Source organism: Geotrypetes seraphini, chromosome 12 (genome assembly GCF_902459505.1).
Source record: "Geotrypetes seraphini chromosome 12, aGeoSer1.1, whole genome shotgun sequence".
Taxonomy (NCBI): Eukaryota; Metazoa; Chordata; class Amphibia; order Gymnophiona; family Dermophiidae; genus Geotrypetes; species Geotrypetes seraphini.
The window spans coordinates 38,096,197-38,120,847 of NC_047095.1; the positions used below are offsets into that span (position 1 = coordinate 38,096,197).

A 24,651-nucleotide genomic window follows, 5' to 3' on the forward strand; every position below is an offset into this window, starting at 1 on the left:
GTATCAGTGGGAGACACGCTGGCCTCTAGTGACCACAACATGGTTTGGCTCAACCTCAGGAAAGGCTTCTCTAAATCAAACTCAGCAACGAGGGTCCTCAACTTTAGGGGCGCAAACTTTGACCTTATGAGAGACTTTGTCCATCAGGAGCTGCAAAAGCATGCAGAAACTGACAATCCGGAAACTATGTGGTCATATATAAAATCCATTCTGAACGAAGCATCTAACCGCTACATAAATACAGTAAGCAAACACCGGAGAAACAAAAAACCACAATGGTTCAGCAATGAAATTTCTGGCCTCATTAAAAAGAAAAAAGAAGCATTTATCACCTACAAACATCTTGGAAAAAAGGAGGCAAAAGAAGACTATCTGGCCAGATCTAGAGCTGTCAAGAAAGCAGTCAGAGAAGCCAAACTTCAAACAGAAGAAGATCTAGCACGGAATATTAAAAAGGGGGACAAATCATTCTTCAGGTACATTAGTGACAGGAAGAGAAACAAAGATGGGATAGTACGCCTTAGGCAATCAGACGGAAACTACGCAGAATCTGATAATACCAAGGCAGAACTGCTAAATGAATACTTCTGCTCAGTATTCACCTGTGAAGCGCCAGGAGCTGGTCCACAACTACAGCAAATAGACATCCAAAATGACCTGCTTCATGATTACGAGTTTACACCCAGTAGCGTCTACCACGAACTTTCAAGACTCAAAGTAGACAAAGCCATGGGACCAGACAATCTACACCCCAGGGTACTCAGAGAGCTGAGTGAAGTTCTGGCTGAACCACTAGCCGTGCTCTTCAATCTTTCCATGCGCACGGGAAAAGTACCCCTAGACTGGAAAACAGCTAACGTAATTCCACTTCACAAAAAGGGCTGCAGAACAGAGACAGAAAATTACAGACCGGTGAGTCTTACATCCATAGTGTGCAAACTCATGGAAACACTGATCAAACAGAATCTTGACAAAATTCTAGATGAAGAAAATTTACGTGATCCACACCAACACGGATTTACCAGGGGAAGGTCCTGCCAAACTAATCTGATTGACTTCTTTGACTGGGTGACCAGTCATCTGGATGCCGGGGAGTCCCTAGACGTGATATATTTGGACTTCAGCAAAGCTTTTGATAGCGTCCCACACCGCAGGCTGTTGAACAAACTAAAATCGATGGGATTAGGAGATACATTCACTACATGGGTAAAGGATTGGCTAGATGGAAGGATTCAAAGGGTGATGGTAAATGGTACCCCCTCCAAAACGTCAGCTGTGACGAGTGGAGTACCTCAGGGCTCCGTCTTAGGGCCGATACTATTCAATTTATTCATAGGAGATTTGACCCAAGGACTTAGAGGAAAAGTATCACTGTTTGCTGACGACGACAAACTATGCAACATAGTAGGCAAAAGCAATGTACCTGACTTTATGACGCAGGACCTACGACAGTTGGAACAGTGGTCATCAACTTGGCAACTAAGCTTCAATGCCAAAAAATGTAAAGTAATGCACCTAGGCAATAAAAACCCACACAGAACTTACACACTAAATGGTGAAACCTTGTCCAGTACCACGATAGAACGTGATTTAGGAGTGATCATTAGCAATGATATGAAGGCTGCAAATCAGGTGGAGAAGGCTTCGTCCAAAGCAAGACAAATGATGGGCTGCATCCGTAGGGGTTTTGTCAGCAGAAAACCTGAAGTCATAATGCCACTGTACAGATCCATGGTGAGACCTCATCTCGAGTATTGTGTTCAATTCTGGAGACCACACTACCGGAAGGATGTGTTAAGGATTGAATCGGTTCAGCGAATGGCTACCAGGATGGTCTTGGGGCTCAGGGATCTCACATATGAAGAAAGACTAAAAAAACTGCGGATGTACTCGCTGGAGGAGCGAAGAGAGAGGGGGGACATGATTGAGACCTTTAAGTATATCACGGGGCGTATAGAGATGAAAGATGATATCTTCAGTCTTACAGGGCCCTCGATAACCAGAGGACATTCGCTGAAAATCAGGGGAGGGAAATTTCAGGGTGATGCTAGAAAGTACTTCTTCACCGAAAGGGTGGTCGATCATTGGAACGAGCTGCCTCAGCAGGTGATTGAGGCCAACAGCGTGTCAGATTTTAAGAGAAAATGGGATATTCACATGGGATCAATAGGGGAGTAGGAGTCAGGGAGTGGGTCATTGGTATGGGCAGACTCGATGGGCTATAGCCCTTTTCTGCCGTCAATTTCTATGTTTCTATGTTTCTATGTTTAATAACTGATCTCTAGAGCTGTTAATCACTAGCTTTTAACTTTGTTAACTCTACTCAATTTGTAGCACCTTTTAATCATTGTAAATCGCATAGAACTTCACGGTCCTGCAGTATATAAACTGTTGTTATTATTATTATTATACTACTGAAGTCTATTTGAGCAAATAACCTTAGAGTAGAGCATCCTGATCTTAAAAAGATGGTGTCATCTTCAAGATGAGTTGAAATGTCTTGTTACGGCTTCCGGTGACGTCACCGTCCAAGATGGAGGGTTAGGGAATTTGCTCTGACCCTCCGCTGCATTAAGCAACCTTCCCTCGCTGCGGGCGGCCCTCTATAGCGGGCGAGTGCGAAGCCGGGAGTGAGAGCTGCCTCTTAGAGTTGCAGGATGCCGTCGCGAAAAAAATCCGAAGCCGGTAGGTCGCTGGATCGCGGAGGTGAAAAGGGCAGCCTCCGACATGTGTGTGGGACCTCCAGCGTGTCCGCGCGCGAGTCGGGAGACAGCGCGTCGGAGGAAGAATCGGAGCGAGGTGCTTCCCCGAGGCTGAGGCGGGCTGGTGCGGCGGCGGCTGTTACTAAAGCCGATTTACAACTGTGGGCGGCTGAAATTAAGGATGAGGTGGCGGCCGTGAAGGGAAAAATCAAGGAGGCGGTGAAGGAGATCCGGCAGGACTTTGCGGATCTGCTGGGCCGGGTGGAGGAGACTGAGAAGCGCCTCGGGGAGCAGGAAGAAACTGTGCTCAGCATTACTAGCCAGATGAAGACAGTACAAAAAGATATATTGGACTGTTGTGCACAAGTGGAAGACCTGGAGAATAGGTCGAGGCGCAACAATGTGCGGATCCGGGGGGTTCCGGATACGGCAGAATATGGGGATGCTACGGCTGTGGTGCAGGAGCTCTACCGGTATATGATGGATGATGTGGGGGAATCTACATCTACTGCCACTCCTGGGGGCCTGAAAGTAGATAGGGCCCACCGCACGCTGGGTCCCAAGAATGGGGACTACCCGAGAGATATAATTGCTTGCATCCATCATTTTCCAGATAAAGACCGTCTGGTGAAGAAGGCTAGAGACTTGGGTGTTATTCCCTGGAAAAATTTGAAGGTGGAGATATTTCAGGATCTATCGTCCATCACTCTGCAGAAGCGGCGAGAGTTCCGGCCGCTGTTGGAGGTGTTGAAGAAGAATAATGTGCGCTATCGCTGGCTCTTTCCCTTCGGTCTGTTGGTGACTCTTAATGGGGTACACAAGCGAGTAACGACGGTGGCGGAGTTGCAGGCAGTGCTTCTGAAAGAGGGCTTGGTAACCCCTGGAGATTCTGTCTTGAGCAAGTTAGCGGCGCAGAAGATGGAGCGTTATCAGTGGAAAGCGGTGCCACAGAGGCGGAGAGGGAGGCAGAGCTCCCGCCCAGAGGGGGAGATGACCGACAAGAGGGCGGCACCTTCTACAGACACCTGAAAGGCTGGCTGAGCGTGCTGGTGTTTATTCATGGAAGAGACATGGATCATGGTGTTCATTTCATGATGACTCTGGGTGTGTGCGGGGGAGTGTATGGTTGTGAGTCTGAGAAGTGGAGGGAGGGGGGATTTTGACTGGAGGATGAGTGGCTGGGGGGGGAGGTTCATTGGTGGTGTCATTAGGGGGTGGTGGGGTCACTTGAAGTCTTGGAGGGAGTGGGGAGAGAGGAAGTGTGGGATTGGAGGGGAGGGGGGTGGGGCAGACAGGGGGGGGAGGGTGGGGGAGGGCGGGGTGGAGGGGTTGGGAGGGGGAGTGACTGGGTGGCAGAGGGGGATGGCGGGGGGACGGGAGTTGGTGTTGAGTGCGTATTCTATGGTTTGGAATGGGGGGGGCTAATGTTTTACGAGTGGGCAGTCTGAATGTCAAGGGACTTAATATGCCGCGTAAGAGGCAACTGTTATTGAAGGAAGTTAAACGCCTATGTTTTGATATTTGCTTTGTTCAAGAAACTCATTTTGTAAAAGCAGGGGAAAAACTTGCACAGTTCCGGGAATACCCCGTGAGGGCTTGGGCCTCCAATAGGTTGGAGCGGAAAAAGGCTGGGGTGGGGATTCTGTTTTCTCACAAGTTGAAGGTGGTCCCGGATCGGGAATGGAGGGATGAGGGAGGGAGGTGGATTATCTGGACTGGTACGGTTGATGGAATTAAGGTAACTTTGGTTAATCTGTATGCACCTAACTCACAACAGGGCCATTTTTTTGACACTCTCCTGTCAAAAATTTTATCGGTTAAGGTAGGGCACTTGGTGGTGGGGGGGGATTTTAATTTGGTCCTTAACCCGGACTGGGATTCCACGGGCAAGGGGGGCGATAGACTTAAGAGTGATAGGAAATGTATGAAGAGATTTCTGGAAGTCCTTAATGTGGAGGATGGGTGGCGGGTGCAACATTGGATGGGTAGGGACTACACTTTCTACTCACCTGTACATGAGGTATACACTCGCATTGATTTGATATGTGTGGATAAAGGGTGGGGGGGAAAGTTGATAGACACCAAAATTGATACCATTGGATGGTCTGACCATGCCCCGTTATGGATGGATCTGAGCTGGGGAGGGCCTAGGGGGGGGGATACGTATTGGAAATTAAATGATACCCTGTTGGGGGATCCGGCGATAGTGCAAAAGTTGGAAACGGGGATCTATGATTTCTTAGAGTTTAATAATGTGGATCTGTTCTCCCCCATGACGATATGGGAAAGTTTAAAGGTGGTGTTAAGGGGTGAGTTGATCTCTATAGCAGCCTATAAGAAAAAGACCCGGCAGCAGGAGGAATTGCAGCTCCGGGAAACGCTTCGCACTCTGGTGGACCAACATAAGCGGGGACAAGGGGGCCCGCAGTTGAGGCTTGGGCTTCAGGAAACCCGAATGGCTCTTGGGAAGTTGGAGGATGAGGCGATTAAATTTAATCTTGAGAAGTTGAGGCTTAAATTTTTTGAATCAGGGAATCGGGCCAGTAAACTCTTGGCTCACAGGGTCAAATTGCACCAATCTAGGGGTAACATCTTGGCTATTAAAGATCGCGATGGCAAGGTACTTACCGATGATGTAGACATACAACGGCGGTTTAGGGAGTTTTATCAAGAGCTCTACACTCCGGAGCTGGAGGGCTCTGTGGCTGAGAGCCAAACCTATTTACGGGATTTGGGGTTGCCTACTTTGTCTAGCTCAGATGCACAGGGGCTGGAGGGGGATATTACAGTGGAGGAGGTATTGCGAGTTATACGACATTTGAAGCCGGGAAAATCCCCTGGGCTCGATGGGTTTACGGGGCTGTTCTACAAGAAGCTTTCTCCCTTGGTTGCACCTTTATTGGCTAGATTATTTAACTCTCTGAAAGAGGGGGAGCGCTTGCCTTTCTATATGCGTTTGGCTGGGATAACGATACTTCCTAAACCGGGGAAAGATGAAACTATGTGTGGAAGCTATCGCCCTATCTCTTTGTTAGGTATTGATACCAAAATTTTGGCCCGTATTTTGGCTGATAGGATGGCGACCCATATGCCAGAATTGATTCACCCGGATCAAGTGGGGTTCATTGGGGGGCGTCAGGCGGCTGATGGGATTAGGCGGGTGCTCAATTTGGTGTGGGAGGCTCGAAGATCAGGGTCCTCTTGGGTGGCGGTTGCGGTGGACGCCGAAAAGGCGTTCGATCGGGTGGATTGGACGTTTATGGAGGCTGTCCTGCGCCAGATGGGATTTGGGTCGCGATTTATTTCTTGGATTCTTACTCTCTATCATAACCCGATGGCTTGTGTCAAAGTTAATGGGGTCTATTCCAAACCATTTGAGCTATATAGAGGAACGAGACAAGGGTGCCCGCTCTCTCCCCTGTTGTTTGCTTTGGCACAGTGCATCCGTCTTTCTCGGCTGGTGAAGGGGGTACAAGTGCAGGGGGTTGAGCATAAATTGTCCCTTTTTGCAGATGATATTTTGGCCATAGTGGAGGGTTCGGAGAGGTCGCTTCTGGCTTTGCGAGATCTGATGAGAGATTATGGGCGGATTTCAGGCTTTAAGGCTAATCTGTCTAAGACAGAGATATTGAACATTTCGGTGCCAGTTGAGGTGGCTCTGGAACTGCAAGGTAGGGTCCCCTTCCGTTGGGTGAAGGGCCCTATTAGATATTTGGGGATTCAGCTCGGGGTGGACTGGACTACACTGTTCCACCTTAATTATCTTCCTTTGGGTGCGGCTTTGCAGCAGGACCTTGATAGATGGGACCCCTTGTACCTTTCATGGATGGGTAGAATGGAGGTGGTGCGTATGATGGTCCTACCCAGATTTCTTTATCTTTTTCAAGTTCTTCCTGTTGAAGTTCCTAGAGTGTATTTTATTCGCTGGCATAGGTCTCTTTTACGCTTTATATGGGGGGGTCGGCGACCCAGGGTTGCGAGATATGCTATGTTCAAATTTAAGGAGGAGGGGGGCTTGGGGATACCCAATTTGGAAATATACTATCGGGCTGCGCAGCTTAGGGCGGTGGTGGATTGGCATGCGATGCCGGCCAAATTGTGGGTTCAGCTGGAACAGGGTCTTTTGGGGGATCTTCTGGGGGGTCCCAGGGGCATAACTGCTCTTTCTTATTTACCGTGGGTGGGCTTACGGGAGAAGGAAATTGCTACTCTCTCTAATCCCTTCATAAGGTGGACACTACGGGTTTGGTTGGGGGCCATTAGGAAATTGGTGGGTAAGGTGAGGGGACTGCATTTTCTGCCTATTCGGTATGCGGAGGATTTCCTTCCGGGTAGGGAGGGGGGAGTCTTTCGCAGGTGGGAGCGGGGCGGGCTGAGGTGCTTTGGCCAGCTGTTGCAGGAGGAGCATATCATGGGATTTCCTGAGGTCCAAGCCTCTTTTCGCCTGGAGCAGCGTGATTTATTCCCCTACTTACAGGTGAAGGACTACGTTATGCGCACTAAGACGGGGGACCTCACCGCTTATAGGCGCTCGAGGTTTGAGTTGATGTTGGGGGATCCGGTGCGTCGGGGCTGCATCTCACAGTTGTACCGGTTATTGCACGCCGACCCTGATCAGAAGACGTCTTATATGCGGGCATGGGAGATAGATTTGGGGCTCACCTATACGACGGAGGAATGGGAACAAATTGCATTGCGAGTACACCATGTGGCGGTGGCTCCGCAGTTGGTGGAGAATGCTCTTAAGTTACTTGTGAGATGGTATGTTACACCTGCGGTGCTTAACAAGATGGGTACCTCATGTACAGGGGAGTGCTGGAGAGGGTGTGGGCTGCGGGGTACGTTCTTTCATATGTGGTGGGAGTGCCCTCACATTTTGGGCTATTGGACTCAGGTGTTCCACTATGTGGGGCGACTTCTGCAATGTCACTTGCCGTATAGAGCGGAAACTGCTTTGCTGGGGGTACTCCCAGGGGGGGTGGAAGACACGCAAGACAAGATGGCGCGTCTGGCTTTTACAGCAGCTAGGCTAGTGCTGGCTTTTCATTGGAAGAGCCCCACGATACCCACGGTGGCAATGATGCGAGTGAAACTGGGCTGGGTTTGTGAGAAATTTCGGCTCTCTGCTCTACTCACCCGCCAGAGGCGACAGTTTGAGGATCTTTGGGGCAGGTTCCTGGAGGTGGAGGGAAGTTCTGAGTTTCCTGTACTGGAGTCACAGAAGGATTAATAGCACATGGGGGACTCCTTTACAGTCTGGACTCCCGTCCCTTTCCCTTTCCTTCTCCTTCTTTTTTCTTGGTGTTTCCCATGGTAGGGGGAGGGATTTTGTTGTTGCTAATTGGGAATGGGTAACCTGGCTGGTTCTTTGGGGGGGAGGGAGGGATGGGTTAGGGGGGGGGGAGTTGGGGGGGAACTGTCGTGGGGGGAGGGGTGTTTCATTCTATATACACTGTATTTCTGCTTTTCTGGTTATGCCTTGTTATGTAAACTTGGGCACAGTGTTCAAATAAAGAATTACAAAAAAAAAAGAAATGTCTTGTTACTAAATTCACAAATAATACGAGGGTAAATCAACAAGGGTGAAATGCATTTAATGGCTTTAATAGAAATAACTGTGAACAATTGAACATATCTCTTTTCCACTTAGTCCCCATGCAAGATGACACATTTGTTGTATCGTTCAACTAGCTTCTGCATTCCTGCAGAGAAGAAGTTTTTCAGCGGCTCCCGAAAACAGGTGAGCACCGCTTCCTTTATTTGTCTTTTGCTCTCTGGGTTGCAGTGATGCACCCTTGTCTTGTCGCTGGTGACAATTCTCTCCAGAATACTCAGATCTTCTTCATACCGTCTCAGGAACTGGGTCGCAACCTCCACATGCTGTGTGGCTTGTGCAGATGAGCAAGCTGTGTGGGAACCCATTGTGTGCAGACTTTCCTAAGTTATCATGCATTATGGCAAATGCAGATCCATAGCTGATATCCATATTGCAGCCAATTGAGAGTCAGTTTTCTCGAATCAAGGAATCCGCCCTGTCAATGCACTTTTGTGTGTGCGATATTGATTGGTGACCAGAATGACCATTGTGTACACCTGTTCTTCTCATTTTAAACTTTTTTACTCACTCATAAATCTTTAGTTGATTCATGGTGCTATGTCCATATGAGTCAATATCTGACAGTGAATTTCCACAGGTTTCACTCCCTCTGCCCAAAGAAAGCACACTACTGCATGTTGTTCTTCGATGGTGTAATCCTCAATGGAGTGTCCATGTTTCTGACCTCATAGCTGCCACGTGACTAAGGGCCAAGCGCTGCATTGTGTGTGGAGTCAGTCCAAAGGAAGGTTACTAAAATGGTACATGGTCTTCATCATAATGCATATGGGGACAGACTTAAAGATCTCAATATGTATACTTTAGAGAAAAGGCAGGAGAGGGGAGATATGATAGAGGCATTTAGATATGATAGAGATGTTTAAATCCAAAATTTCAAAAAATGTCACTCACCAGCAGTGGGTTATCACAATAAGATCTAACATTAAGATATAAAACAGGTGGAGAAAAAGCCTCAAAACCATGGATCACGCAGCAATCTTTGATGATTTTCAGCTGGCGTTCTTATTGTCATTTGCAAAAAAACTCATACCATGTAACAATGTTTAAAGATCTAAAGAGGAAATAACCCACTACTGTGCACAGTAATCAAAAACGTTTTTCAAAACGTGATAATACTTTTTACTATTGCTTTAAACATTTTTATAAATAGTTTTACAAAAGTTTTCAAGCTATAAAGCTTTAAAGTGTAACATGCTGAAAAATGCAGAAGCAAGAGCAAAAATTACTTAGCTCTGGCGCCAGAGAACTGAGTCAGGAGGCAGCTGCCGGTCTTCAGTGCACTTCTTTTTTCAACAGCAGTAATCCACATCCTCATATAGAAAATTCAAAGACTCCAGGACAGAGCTAATAAAGTTTGCTTTTTAAATTCAAACTGTCTTTATCAATAAACACTTTCTCTTTTATCCCCAATCTTTAAATCACCAAATGTCAGAGTAAAAGTTTCTCTTACCCAGAGAAATGTCTTCTTCCCTCAGACCTTTTCAGAAAGGTTACCTGGGACCTTTCTTCTCTATGGCTCCAATGAACAATGCTCTGATGCCATGCGGCTTTGGGAAGTCCTGCTGGCTCAGCTAATCTGGGATTCCCTTGCTGTTATCAGCTCATCCAGCAGGAAGAGCAGCTGTGGCAAGCAGATTTTGACAGGAGTGATGGGGGTGGGGGAGGAGCTGTGCCTAGTTATTGCTCTTCTGAGTAGGTGCCAGACATAGTTCCTTCCCCTTTTACCGGTGGTGCTCCATGTGAATAGCATGCATATAATGAAAAATCGCTCTCACCACAGTATTGCTTACCATTGCATCGGAGCATTGTGCATCGGGGCCAAAGTTTGAACCCTGCTCTGCTAGTATCCTTTTTAATGTTCTAACAGTTTGCACCTACATGTAACATTCTAGCACGTAACTTATAGTCTTTTGTAAATTACTCATGTAACAGGGATCCCCACCCATGCCCTGCCCTGTCCCACTACACTCACATTCTGAGTGACTTTTGTGCATAAATTAAATGATGGAAATGCACTTATGCATCTAAGTGCCGATATTCTATAACATACTTAAATGGTTCCCTGGAAGACTTACTGAGCCAAATTGACAAGTTAAAGAGTGAAAAATCACTTGGACCACAGATGTTATACACCCCACAGTACTGCTAGAACTAAAACATGAAATTGCTGATCTGCTGTTAGTGATATGTAACCTGTTGTTAAAATGGTAAGTATTACCTGAAGTTTGGAGAGTAGCCAATATAATGTCAATTTTTAAAAAGGGTTCTAGGGGTGATCCTGGAAATTGCAGACTGATAAGCCAGACTTCAGTGTTTATTTATTTCTTGATATAACATAGAAACATAGAAAATGGTGGCAGAAAAGGGCCATAGCCCATCGAGTCTGCCCCTGCCAAGTATCCGCCCCCCTGAATTTACTCCCTTAAAGATCCCACGTGAGCATCCCATTTTCTCTTAAAATCCATCACGCTGCTGGCCTCAATCACCTACAGTGGGAGTCTGTTCCACTGATCCACTACTCTTTCGGTGAAGAAGTACTTTCTGGAGTCGCTATACTGCTATTTTCTACACAGGGATCAAAGCAGTTTGAAATCACTAGTTTAAAAAGGAAAGGAACTCCATAAAAAATACAGAAAAGAACGCCAGGCAAAATAGTGGAAACTATTATAGAGAATAAACACATACACATATATTCATTTCTTTGTAGGTGTGAATAAACATGTGGATAAAGCCGGACTGGTTGGTGCAGTGTATCTAGATTTTCAGAAAGATTTCAACAAAGTTCCTCATGAGAAACTCCTGAGGAAATTAAAAATTCATGGGATGGAAGGCGATGTTCTGTTGTGGTTTAGAAATTGGTTATTGGACAAAAGGAGGAGGGTTGAGTGCCACAGGGATACTGGATCTGGATATTGGATTAAATTTGCAGATGACACAAAATTGTTACAACATATGCGGACTGTGTAAATTGCAGGAAGACCTTAGGAAACTGGAAGAGTGAGTATACTAATGACAGATGAATGGCATTAAAAAGGATGCATATTGGGAAGAATCCAAATCATACAGTAGTTAGGAGTCAACACCCAAGAAAAAGACCTAGGTGTCAATGTAAACAATGTGCTAAAATCTTCCATTCAGTGTGTAGTGGTGACCCAAAAAGCAAACAGGATGCTAGGAATTATTAGGAAAGGGATGGTACATAACACAAAGAATATTATAATGCCTCTATATCACTCCATGATGCAACCTCATTTTGAGTATTGAATTCAATTCTGTAGATAAAAAAAGACAATCTTTCCCTTAGCAGATAAAGGCAGATTGCTCACCCTCTCCAAGGTAGGGAGAATGAGAGGGCACTCTAAAGTTAAAAGGGGATAGATTTCGTACAAATGTAAGGAAGTTCTTCTTCACCCAGAGAATGGTAGAAAACTGGAACGCTCTTCCGGAGGCTGTTATAGAGGAAAACACCATCCAGGGATTCAAGACAAAGTTGGACAAGTTCCTCCTAAACTGGAACATATGCAGGTGAGGCTGGACTCATTTAGAGCACTGGTCTTTGACCTGGGGACAGCCGCATAAGCGGACTGCTGAGAAGAAAGGAATAAACTAAATATTACAGTACTAAGGCTTATATGGATGCTGCGGGGACGGTGACGGGGCGGTGAATGGGATGGCAGTGGCGGTGAAAGAGATGGCGGTGACGGTGCGGTGAAGGGAACGGCGGTGACGGGGCGGTGCAGAGGATGGTGGGCCGGGGACGGGGACAGATTCTCTACTGCAGACCCATAAAATGCTGCTAATTTGTCTCAGAGGGAGGGGCCTAGATGGTTATCAGCATTGCTCCCAGGGCAGGATTAATTAGTCGAGGGCCCCTAGGCACACAAGTACACTGGGCTCCCTGCCCCGCCCCATCATGCGCCCAGGCGGAAACAGGATGCTGCGTCAGAGGGAAGCTTTGGGCAAGCAGCACCGCTTGCACAATTACAGTTCCCGTTGCCTTTCTTACCCGCGTTGCTTGCTTGTCTTACTTTCCGGGGCTGCGTTGCTGATTGGGGTGGGGACCACGTTGCCGATTAATGCTGGAGGGGCCCATCGCCTTTTGGAAAAAACAATGTTGATGCCCTCCTTCATCGGGCCCCACCTGACCATTTCGGGCCCTAGGCACGTGCCTACTTGGTCTATTGGTTAATCCTGCCCTGATTGCTCCTATTGCCGAAACTGTTCTTAGGCGCCCCCCCCCCCCCCATCCCGCATACCGCGCAATAAACAGACGAAAGGTAGAACAGAAGCTTGGGATTTAACAATATTGCGTTGTATTTGTTGCGAAAAGGAGGCGAGTCACAGCGCTGCCGGGAAGCAGGTTGTCATGACAACCCGTCCTAGTTTACGGTCACGTGACGGGAAGCCGGACGTTTACCCCTCTTACTTCCGGTTGTCATTTAGGGAACATGGCACCTGGCTGCGGCGTTTCCTGGTTTGCGGGCATTGTAATTGCCAGTTTCGGCGTGTGGAGTGTGGAGATGGTAGGTTATAGGCGGGTTCAAGCGCAGAGAGACAAGATGGCCGAAGCCGGGGTGTCGTTCAGCTTTTTTGGAGGCTTTCAGGGTGCGGCGAGGCAGTGGTTGGAGGAGGGGCGGGGGATGAGGGTCTTCATACCCTCTTTGATGAAGCCGAGCACAAACGCTGTGGAATCAGAGCCTGGGGCAAATGGGGGTAAAACGGTGAATATGAACTAGTAGATGGTACAGATCTGCGGTTTTAGTTTTATGTCTGCAATGCATGTCTCTAGGAGGCGTTTATTTATTTCTCCTAACATGTTTCTTGTCAGAACTTTAGAAGTTGGCAGATTCAGCTAGCCTCACCCATTGCTTTCAGAGTTTGGTTTATACTTGCTTATCAGTACCTTCGGAACGTTTTTGTACTGCGCACCTTCACCCTCATTTTATGACTTGGTACCTCTTATTTATGTGCTGCAAGTGTATGTGCCAGTTGGGCACTAAGAGGCTGATACAGCAAGCTTCTCACGGGGTTACCATTGGTTTAAATGTGTTTTACTGTGGGATAGCAATACAGAAAGGGTTTTTAGTGGGAGTGTTAACTCCAGAGGAAACCTTTATTTCACACCACATTCAAATGTGGCGAATTTGTGTCATGGCCAATAGAAAAGAAAGTTTTAGCCACACAGCTACTACATGAAAATTTATGCCAAGTGTGGGACAACATAGAAGGGTTGGTTGAAAGTTTAGCAGCACCCTTTCTCTCTCCCTCCAGTACTATTCTGCTTTGACTCAATTAAAAAAATATATCCCTGATGTCTCATGGAACCATTCGCATGACTAAAAAAATAATCCCCGGTGTCTAGAGGCATATTCACTCCCACCCACCTGACACCTCCTGTAGGTGACCCCCCTCCCTGGTTTTCTGGTGTCTTGCAATATCCTAATTTGGGTCCAGTCACATCCACCTGACTCTCCTCCTCTCCCCAGGTAACTCATCTCTGTACCTTAAGAGGCAGGATCGATGCCTTTGGTGCAACCATCTTAAAAAATGGCAGCATCCTGCCTCATGTGATGCATCCTTGGAATGCACTGAACAGTGTATAAGGGGGTGGGTGGGCTCTCACTAGATCATCAGAGCAGTTTTCTCCAACTGGGGGAGTGGAAGGGGTCACTAGATCACCACTGCATTTTTGGGGGGCTGGGAGCCATTAGACAGCCAGGGTAATTTTTTTTATATTAGGGAAAAGGAGGATTTGTGTTTGGAGTGGGATTTGTCTTCACTCTACCACGAGTCTTTGAGCATCAGCCCTTTAGCATGCAACTCATGTAGTGCCTCAGTGCAAGGGATATACACAGAGGGAAATGTGTGGGGGGCATGGATATGTCCAGCATTTGTGTGTGTAAGCTTAGCACTGAAGTCCCTCATTTACAAAAGGATTCAATCTGCTCAAAATTTGCAAGAAGAAAACTCAGTATTAAATTGTTGCCATTGTGGGAGCCCCACAAAAGGAACAACTTGCTTTATATCCTCAATCAGAGATTTAAATTCTTGTTGAGAATATCAAAAGATTACTTATTTGTTTCCTTGGAGCAGCTTATTGGCAAAATGTAGCTACATTGGGCTTTTGTGCTAACTCAAAGATTTTACAGGATTTTTTGGTTCATCTCACTTGTGTGCTTATTACATAAAATATGAATATGTTTGAAATGTGTCAAGTGGTTAATGTATGATGCTTGTGCAGTTATGTTAAATTTGAATCTATTTGATTTTGCAGCATCAGGCTGAACTTTTTTTTAAAAGTGGACACACAAACAATTGGGCAGTTTTAGTAAGTATCCTAAAGTTTCTTGCCTTTTTTTAAACCTATTTTTAACCTATTAAAGGTAATATTTACTAAAATGCATTAGATATTTAATGTGGCTTTTAACACTTGCTTACAATGTTGTAACCATGGCCATGTAAATTTTCTTGCCATTAACACATAGGTTGTTGCCAGAGGTTGATGTCTAATGTTGCAGATAATGCAATTCAATTGGCTACACTTAGGTCGTTGCCACAAGTTGACGGCTAATGTTGCAGATAATGCAGTTCAGTTGACTACACTTCTAGAACTGTAGCTAATCGCTGGTAATATCTTAATTATGGTATGTCTGTAGTGGGATCTAAATCTCATTCAAAAGTCCAAGAAAGGACCATCCTTATCTCAGGGATTTGACTCTTCCCTTATATCCCTTATAGGTAAAAAGAGGTCAAGAAATAAGAGAATTGCTGTTACTTTAGGTGAATAGTAATTTGAGACCAGTAATTTGAGATCAATAAATTGTTGCAGGAGTTTGTTGTCTTCATTTCCTCTCCAGTAAGGTGGCATGGTATGAATATCTACAGTACCTGATCTGATGTGTTTGATGCTGGGGAGGAGGGTGAGGACTTAGGAGAGACTTGTCTTGCAGCCATCAGTATACTAGGATTGGGATTTGATATACTGCTTGGACAATCAGGTACTCAAGCATTTTCCCAATCTGTCCCAGCGGGCTTACAGTCTTATCTAACTTATCTGGGGCAGTTGAGGATTAAGTGACTTGCCCAGGGTCACAAGGAACAGCACGAGGTTTTAACTTACAACCTCAGGATGCTTGGCTGTAGCTCTAACCACTATGCCACATTCTCCTCATTAGAGACATGAAAAACATATAATTGGATATCATACTTTTAGATATTAAACTTTGTTCAATGTATGCATATAACACATGTGATAAGGGTAAAGCTGAGTTTTGGTTATGGTGCCATAGTTTCAATTTTGGCCCAAACAGAAAAAAGCAGTTTCAGCCAACCTCTAGGTAAATCCACAAACCATTTCTTCTAGATAATGCTCAATTAATGCATGGAAACAAGCTCTTCCAAAATTAGGACACATCTAAAGTATGTGCAATGCAAACTGGTGTGTACTTGAAAAGTGAAGGGGAAGTTCTATAAATGGTGTCTAAGTTAGGTGCCGCTAGGTACCCTTTTCAAGGATGCCTAGCAACTCCCAAACTAAAATCTGCACAAAACTTAATTGGTTTAATTGGCGTGGTACTTGACCACGCCACTAAAATCAGATTTAAAAAATTGAAGTCTTGCACAGAATAAAGCTTGAGGTACCTTGTGGCACCTACCTGAAAAGTAGACATGGTTGGACTTAGGTGGTGTTAGACATCTGTGGTAGGCGCCGATAAATTAGGCCTGAAAACACTAGCCTAATGTAACAGTGCCTATTACTACTAGGACGCCTAGCGATGACTTAGTGCTGCTTGGCGTGATTCGGTAAATGATGTCACTCTATAAATGGCACCACGTGGTTGATTGACAACTTTGTCGACCGGGGCCTACAAGTTAAGCGCCATTTATAGAATCAGCCCTAAGGGGCAAATTCTATAAACGGCATCCCAATTGTAGACAGCAGTAGGCATCCTACTGCTGTCTAACCAGCCAATTGGGACACATGTTTTTTAAAAAAACAACACTGCTTAGAGGGTTGCCTACATTGTAGGTAATTTCACGAGCATAGGGAGGTGCGTAGGACTGCCTAAGCTCGACCAAGGCTAGACATGGGCGTGGTTTTGCCCGGAAGTGGCCTTAGTCAAGTTTAGGCAGCCCTAGGCGTCTCCCTAGGGCTGTGATAGTCACTTGAAATGTAGGCCAGCAAAATGCTGATCTACATTTCACATAGATGAGGGAATCTCCCTGCTGCGCTCAGTTAAGCAGCCATGACAGGGAACCCATACCCCCCCGCAAAGATGACAAGCAGGAGGGATGCTCAATCCCTCCTGCTGGAACCCCCAAAGCCCCCCCCCCGAATGTCCGCAGCAGGAGGAGTGCCTAATTCCTCCTGCTGCCACATCCCTGAGACATTCCCTGGCAGGAGGGATGCCCAGTCTTTCCTGCTAGAAACCCCTCCTCCCCCTAGACATTCCCCTGCAGGAGGAATGCCCAGTCCCTCCTGCCAGAACCCACCCCTAAAGATCATCAGCAGGAGGAATGCCCACTCCCTCCTGCTGGAACCCTCCCTAGAGGCAGAATGGCGGGCCTTTCCTTTCCTGGTGCATCCTGGGATGCACCGGGGAGGGGCCTATGGCCCTGATTGGCCCAGGTGCTTAAGGCTCCTCCCATAGGAGGATTGGCACCTGGGCCAATCGGAATCTTAGGCCTCTCTCCCAGTGCATTCTGGGATGCACTGATAGTGGCCTAAGATTCCGATTGGTCATATCCCTTAGTCCACCCCACAAGGACACCTCAAATAGCAAAAGAAAGCAGTTTATTTTTTAGAGTAGGTCTGTGAATTCACAAACAGAGCAGCATGAATGGGGAATATTCACAGTAGATGCAACTGTGGATACATAAAATCGCGCATCAGGAACACACGAATAACAAGAACATGAAAATTAATATTTATTTGGACAAATACATTTTGAAATTTTAGGGAAAACAAATAAATTTAGATAAAGACTTTTCAACTCAGACTCTTACTTGAAGTCATTTAATTTCTGTTCTTACTGATGTTCTTATATTTACCATATGGATTTTTTTGTCTGCTTTTTATCCTATTTGTTAATGACACACGGCAATAGACTACATTGGTCTTTCCATGCAATAAAACTCCCTGTTTAAGGGTCTCAAATTGTCCCAATGATTCAGAATAGAACTAAACTTCTGTAAGATGCTTGGAAAAATGACCATGTTACCTAACTACTCAGATTGCCATACTTGTTACCTGTCCAGTCATATTTTAAAAGTACTAATACCTACTCATTGTGTCATTCATCATTCAGCGCTAGCCTTTATCACAGGAGTGGGCAACAATGATTTTCAAGGGCTCCAATCCAGTCAGATTTTCAAGATTTCTTTAATGTGAACGTGTGCATGAGATCTATTTGCAATACATGCAAATCAAATCTTATGCATATTTAATATGGAGATCTTAAAATCTTGGTTACCAGTTGAACCCTTACTAATCTGCAAAGATTTGGACTTTATTGCCAACAGAAATTAGGCTTAAAAACTTTTCTCTTTGTGGTGTTTAAATGATTACATTTTTAACTGTAAGTGGTTATATATACTTTTAGCTATATATGTTCCCAGTATCTAACCTGAACTAGATTATCTTATTATGGTCTGCATTGAACCTTTTAGGTAAATGTGGAATGTAAACGAAGCTGTAATGTAATGTAATTCCTAGGATCTACCACCATCTGTGTTTCTGGTGATTTGTCTTTGAAAATAATAAAGTTTGTTTTTCTCCAGTTTTTTCAGATTCATTAAACTTCTCCAGCAAGTACAGGACTATAAATAAATAAATAAAAAAATATTGGTGAAGGTTACCACAGATTTTCTTTGGACATTCTCTAGTGTCAGTAGAAAAAATTGTAGCCATAGCTCTAATACAATGGTCCGAGTCTTTTAAGAAATTATAACAACCCCTTGCTTCTGTTTTGCTTTCTGTTTACTCTTTAAGGTATGCACATCTCGATTCTGGTTTAATTATCGTCATGTGGCCAACACGCTCTCAGTTTACAGAAGTGTCAAAAGGCTAGGCATTCCTGATAGGTAAGAGACATTGAATTGCATAATTGTAGGAGCAGCAGCATATTGGGCTAGATTCACTAAACAAACCGATCGTGTACCGATCAGTTTGCGAGCCCTTTGCGACACGATTTCCCTCCGACCTGATTCACTAACCCATGTAGCAATCCGATCCCAATCCTCCCATGAAAAATTGATTCACTAACAATTGCTTGGCTATTTTGAATCGGGTTTTACTATTATCAAACCCGACTGCTGCAGTTACCAACAGGTCTGCAGGTTTATCCCAGGACAAGCAGGCAGGTATTCTCACTAATGGGTGACGTGATCCATTGGAGCCCCGTATAGATCTAAGAGGTTTAATGGTGGAATATAAGTATTGTATATCACAACATTGGTGCTAAAAAAGAATACAGACTTACACATGGATTCCAATGAGCCGTTGACAACATAGGAACCTGATCATAGCACCCTACTACATCATAAGGCAATACCAAGTCAGCAACATGGTAGCCTCTACTCATAGGAGGCCCTGTGTGCCAGCATCAGTAACTTGAATTCACATCTATATCACATGGGGAACCAATGGTAATGAACAAAAAGCAGTGTTGCCTACTCTAGAACACAAATGGCTGTGTTCTTCAGTTTGCGATCTTTTAATATTATCCTTGGTAATCCCAGTTTATAACAAATTTCCATAATCCATGGGAATAGCAATAAGGGATGGGCAAGGTGTGTAAAGCTGCCCAAAAAGATTTTAGAAAACTGTTTAACTGACTGAAACTTGGCATCTTGCTAGGTACTTGGGAGCTGGGTTTTGCACAGTTGGAAACAGGATACTGAGCTTGATGCACCTTTGGTCTGTCCCATTATGGCAATTCTTATGTTCTTACCTGTAAAATAAAGTTGAGAGTCAAACAAAACACTTATTAGCCACCATGGAACCAAGTACACAGCTAACCACTAGTTAAGGACTGTAAGACCCTATCTACCTCATGACATCTTTCATTGAACATTTAGCTCTCCCACTCTCAGCAAATTCTATAAACGGCATCCTGATTGTAGGCGGCGCTAGGTGTCCTACCGCTGTTTAACCAGCCAATCGGGACGCAAGTTAAAAAAAAAACCCAAAACACCCCGAGGCAGGCAGCCTACATTGTAGACTTTATCGCAAGCCTAGGGAGATGCGTAGGGCCACCTAAGCTTGCCCAAAGCTAGGCATTGGCATGGTTATTCCTGGAAGTGGCCTTAGGAGAACTTAGGCGGCCCTAGGCATCTTCCTACGTCCCCGATAGGCGCCTGAATGGTAGGCCAGCAAAATGAACTTTATTGATTGTGGCAATGGAATCTTCCTGCTGCAATCATTTTAGCAGCCACAGCAGGGAATCTGCCCCCCCTTGAAGTCGGCTGGTAGAAGGGATGCCCAGTCCCTCCTGCTGAAACCCCCCAGAGCCCTCCCACCAAATGTCCGCGGCAGGAGGAATGCCCAATTCCTCATGCCGCCATCGCCTGAAGATCACCGGCAGGAAGGATGTGCAGTCCCTCCTATCGGAAACCTTTCCATCCCCCCTTGAAGAACACCGGCAGGAGGGATGTCTAGTTCCTCCTACTGGAACCCTCCCCGAAGATCAATGGCAGGAGGAATGCCTAGTCCCTCCTGCTGGAAACCCCCATCCCGAAGTTCAATGGCAGGTGGGATGCCCAGTACCTCCTGCCAGAACCCTCCACCCCAGAAGATCAACAGCAGAAGGGATGTCCACTCCCTCCTGCTGGAACCCCTGCTGAAAACTTGCCCCTATCCTGACAATCCTCAAGCGGCCAGATGCACCGGGGAGAGACCTAAGGCCCTTATTGGCCCAGGCACCTAAGGCCCCCTCTAGGAGGGGCTTTAGGCACCTGGGCCAACCGGAATCTTAGGCCTCCCTCCTAGTGCATTCTGGGATGAAGGGACCAAACAAACTCATTTTTGGATGCACTGGGAGTGGCCTAAAGACTCCTTTTTGGGAGGCACTCAAGCTCTCTAGTCCATAGCTCAAGGAGCCTATCCCATTCTGCTGCCTATGGTCTATATATTGTGAAAACCCTACAATTTAAGAGCCATATGCACTTGGCTTTTTTCCATAGACAAAAAGAGCAGATTCTAAATAAACTGCCGAAAGTTAGGCACCTAAATTGACATGCCTAACTTATGTAGATGCCTAGCTTAATTGATGAATAGGCTTAATTGGCACTGATAATCGGCACTTAAAACGTCTTGAATGAGGTTAATTGGACTTAAATGAAAGTTAGGCACCTAACTTGAAAAAAACAATTCTATAAAATGTAGGCATCTAATCCAAAGTGCATAGTTAAAAATGGGAATGGTTAGAGTGCGGATGTGGGCTTGTTTTTAACTTAAGCACCATTGTGCATCTAACTTAGGCACAGGTGTTAGGATTAAATTTGTATGTGAATTTTTGGGATAACAGGGGAGAGATGAAGGTAAATGTTATACATATAACATGGAGGAATAAGAGAAATGTTTCTCTCCCTAAGATAGCTTACAGGCCTAAGTGGCAAGCCTGGTTGTTTATCTGAATAACAGATCACCTTTGTCTGTTATTTCAATATATTCTAAGCCACATTGTTAGTTTGAATGGAATCTGTAGAATCTGTAGAAAACTGATCACGTCATTCAGTACTATAAAGAGCTTCATTGGGTCTCTTTGTTATAGAATTCTTCAAGGTCAGGTCCCTGGGTATGTAGTGACTAAATTTAGTTTTTTTAATACTGTCCGCCCATTACGAGTCACTTCATTATTTGTATTACGAGGCAGTGTTTACAAGAAGTTTTTTAGAACGCTCCTTTGCTTTTCAGGCAGCTAGTTGGGATGATGAATTTCAAAAATTGTTATCATCATCTTATCTGCATTTTAGAAAATTATTGAAATCAAGTTTATTTGTTAGATTTTTAGGAAATTGACGATCTCAGCAATTGTTAGTTTTTTTTTATGAATATTGATTGTTTTTAGAGAGTTTTGTTGAGCTGTTCCTCTTCTTCCTTTATAAACCACTTTGAACTGAAAGGCATTTGTGGTCTAGAAATGGAAAATGAAGCAGTATAGCTTACATGTTCAAGAAGAATCAGGGTACAAGCCTACGTAGAAGACATTTATATGGTTGACATGACATTGAGTCTCTAGAAGAGGTACCTGAAGTTGGGAAGCTCACAGTGCCCTAGATAAGATAATGAGTTCTGGGAAGCCATGATGGCTTTTATGAGCTAGACAAATGAGGTACCTGGATATTAGAGGGTTTTGGTGGTAGTAACGAACCAGGCCAATGAGAAAGGGCTAGGTATGTTTGTGTGACTCTTTTTATCCCTTCTTCCTTCCTTCCTCTGAGAAGAACAGACTGCTGAAAGCTGTTGGCAAGAGAGAGAAACTTGGATAACAGCATGTTTTCCTTTTGATTCAGTAATCTCAAAGTACTAAGAGCAATTTCTGAGAAACGTGTATTATTTTCAAGATACATGAATTCATTTATAGGAACAGAAGTAGGAATTAAGAGGTTTAGCTCATAAATGCAGTGCCTAGAAACATGTTGGGCCAGTGCAGGGACTTTGCCATTTGCTATTTAGTTGCGCCTTAATCTTTTGTACCTAATTCCTCACTGTGATTTCTGCAAATCAATAAAAATCTAATTTTCTTAAAAGCTGTGCTTCCTGTGATTAACATCATCTCTGGGTTAAGCATAGTTTAAAGGGAAATAGTACAGATTGTATAAGGGAAACCTTAACACAGGCATTTAGGCCAAGAAAACCCTGGCATATATAGGGTGCACCTAAAAATTGTGACACCAAATGCCACTTAGGTGGCGCTAAGTGTGATTCTATACAGTGCATCTAACTTTTATAGAATAGTACATAGTGCCGCACTATTCAGCACTGACTTTTTTAAGCGGACTATATAGAATGAACCCCAAAATGGCCAATGATATTTTTTTGTATTTTAGGCTGGAGAATATGATTAAATAATGATTTTAACTACAGCCCCAAAGGAGGTCATGTAGAGTAAACAAACAGCTTTTTTGTTTCAGCTCTAGGATTGCAGGTACCGGATGCATGGATTGAAGAATGGATGAGTAGATAGGAAAGAGGTGCATTTTCATTTAGCCCATCCTGGCTTTTAATTTAGCCATGTTAATCTTCTTAGATTTCTAAATGTTATGTCATCCCTGTAATTGTTTTAAACAAAAATAAAACAACTAGATGAAAATGCCTAGGGCTCCTTTTACTAAGCTGCGCTAAGCGGTTTTAGCACACGCTTAGCACACGCTAACGCCTCCATAGAGCTGGTGTTAGTATTTTCTGCGTAGCGCGGGGATTAATGCGCATTAATCTTCAGCGCTCACTAAAAACGCTAGCGCAGCTTAGCAAAAGGAGCCCCTAGTCTACATGGCTGCATAGCTTGCATTATTTTCTCAGTTACTGTATTGCTGGCACAACTCTTTTCGCTTCCTTTCTTGGAACAAGAACCGGGAATTCTGCTGCTGATGTCAGGCGTCTCTGCCAAACTCTTATCGGTGCAGTCTTCTTTCTGAGCTGCATCGCTGTGAGTGGTCAAGAATATTTGAGATGTGCTAACCCATGGGTCAGCAACATTTTTGGACAAAAAGCCACAGAATGATGGGGTTCTTGATAATAATCAGCCATGAGGAGCAACCCCATGAGGGAAAAGAAGCAGCTCCACTGGGAAAGGGAGAGAGGAGTGAATGGAAGAGAGCAGCCTCCCAAAGTGAACCATCTTCATTAGTGCTTAAACCTGCTTCATCCCGGCTTGCTACTTTGTTGGCACTGCAAACCAACGTTTCAAAATAGAGAGCAGAGAGTTGGTTGGAAGGACTTTGTGTGCCACTATGGGGCACATGTGCTGGTTCTTGCACATCTGCTGAGATAAGCCATTACAAAACTTCATTAGTAATCCAAACATATTCTAGTTTGGGGGGTTTATTGCTTGGCATCGCAAAGATTTCTACTTCAAGAAGTTTTCAATTTTTTCTCCAGTTTGTTTTTTTTTAGTGTGTGATTTTAGAGGAAATAATCAGCAGAATCAGGAGCATAAGCTTTGCTACTCAACTGCTGTCTGGGGTACACTGAGGGTAAGAGGAAGCGTTTCTTTTTTGAAACCAATATACAGGTGACTGAAAGTTTAATAAAGCATAATACATTTCTAATATCAATCTCAGAAAGATATATAACAATATATTTCATTTTAATTATATCAAATTAATTTAAATTTACAGACATAAAATAATCATTGGGTTTCTCTGAACAGTGAAGTGGACTTGGCTTGACTGTGACATCTATAACATAGGGATGTTATGATAGAGGACTAACCTAGCAATTGAAGCAGCAGACTGAAAACCAGTTGAATCTGATGCTGTTACTGGCACTCTTTGTGGTCTGGTGCAAGTCACTTCACCTCCACTGTGTCAAGTAAAATATAGCACCTGAACTGTAACTTGCCTTGAGCCCTGATTAGGAAAGATAAGTAATTAAATCTAAACATTCATAGTGCAAATCTATAATGTATTTGTATTGTGCTGATTCCCTTTAGTCCCAATGAGCATGTGTAGAGCTGTTCTATGTGTTAATGTGGTTCAGGCAGATGGATCTATTATATCTTACACTGGTTTATTCAACAATTTGGAATAGTACTGTTACTAAGAACACACCTTAGAGCAGGGGTTTCAAATTCCCTCCTTGAGGGCCGCAATCCAGTCGGGTTTTCAGGATTTCCCCAATGAATATGTATGACATCTATGTGCATGCTCTACTTTCAATGCTTATTCATTGGGGAAATCCTGAAAACCCGACTGGATTGCGGCCCTCAAGGAGGGACTTTGAGATCCCTGCCTTAGAGCAAAGGTGGGCAATCACGGTCCTCAAGGGTCACAACCCATTTGGGATTTCAAGATTTCCACTATGAATATGCATGAGATTGATTTGCATACAATGGAAGCAGTCCATACAAACTAATCTTGTGCATATTCATTGTGGAAATCTTGGAAACTTGACTGAGTTGTTGTCCTTGAGGACTGTGATTGTCCACCTCTGCCTTAGAGGTGCTGAAAATTAAGGACATTGAACTGCTACCCACAAATTTCTTCTTTCACTGTAATCCCATTCTCTGTTTGTCTATATACATAGAAATATGATGGTATATCTTGAATCTGCATGAGCAATATAGAGGGTAAGAAAAGCATAATTTTAAAGCTGTTATTTCACAGTCG

At 44.5% G+C, this 24,651-nt stretch overlaps 1 protein-coding gene across 3 annotated transcripts in view; it reads left to right on the forward strand.

Annotated features, from left to right (window-relative positions):
* The first annotated feature begins 12,731 nt into the window (after nucleotides 1–12,731).
* Nucleotides 12,732–24,651, forward strand: part of PIGK (phosphatidylinositol glycan anchor biosynthesis class K) — a 248,631-nt gene continuing 236,711 nt past the window's right edge. For all 3 annotated transcript variants that reach the window (XM_033916805.1, XM_033916807.1, XM_033916806.1), the window contains exons 1-3: nucleotides 12,732–12,842; nucleotides 14,594–14,647; nucleotides 18,311–18,402. In XM_033916805.1, coding sequence (XP_033772696.1) covers nucleotides 12,768–12,842; nucleotides 14,594–14,647; nucleotides 18,311–18,402 — 221 coding nt within the window. In that variant the 5' untranslated portion in view covers nucleotides 12,732–12,767. The remainder of the gene's footprint in view (nucleotides 12,843–14,593; nucleotides 14,648–18,310; nucleotides 18,403–24,651) is intronic.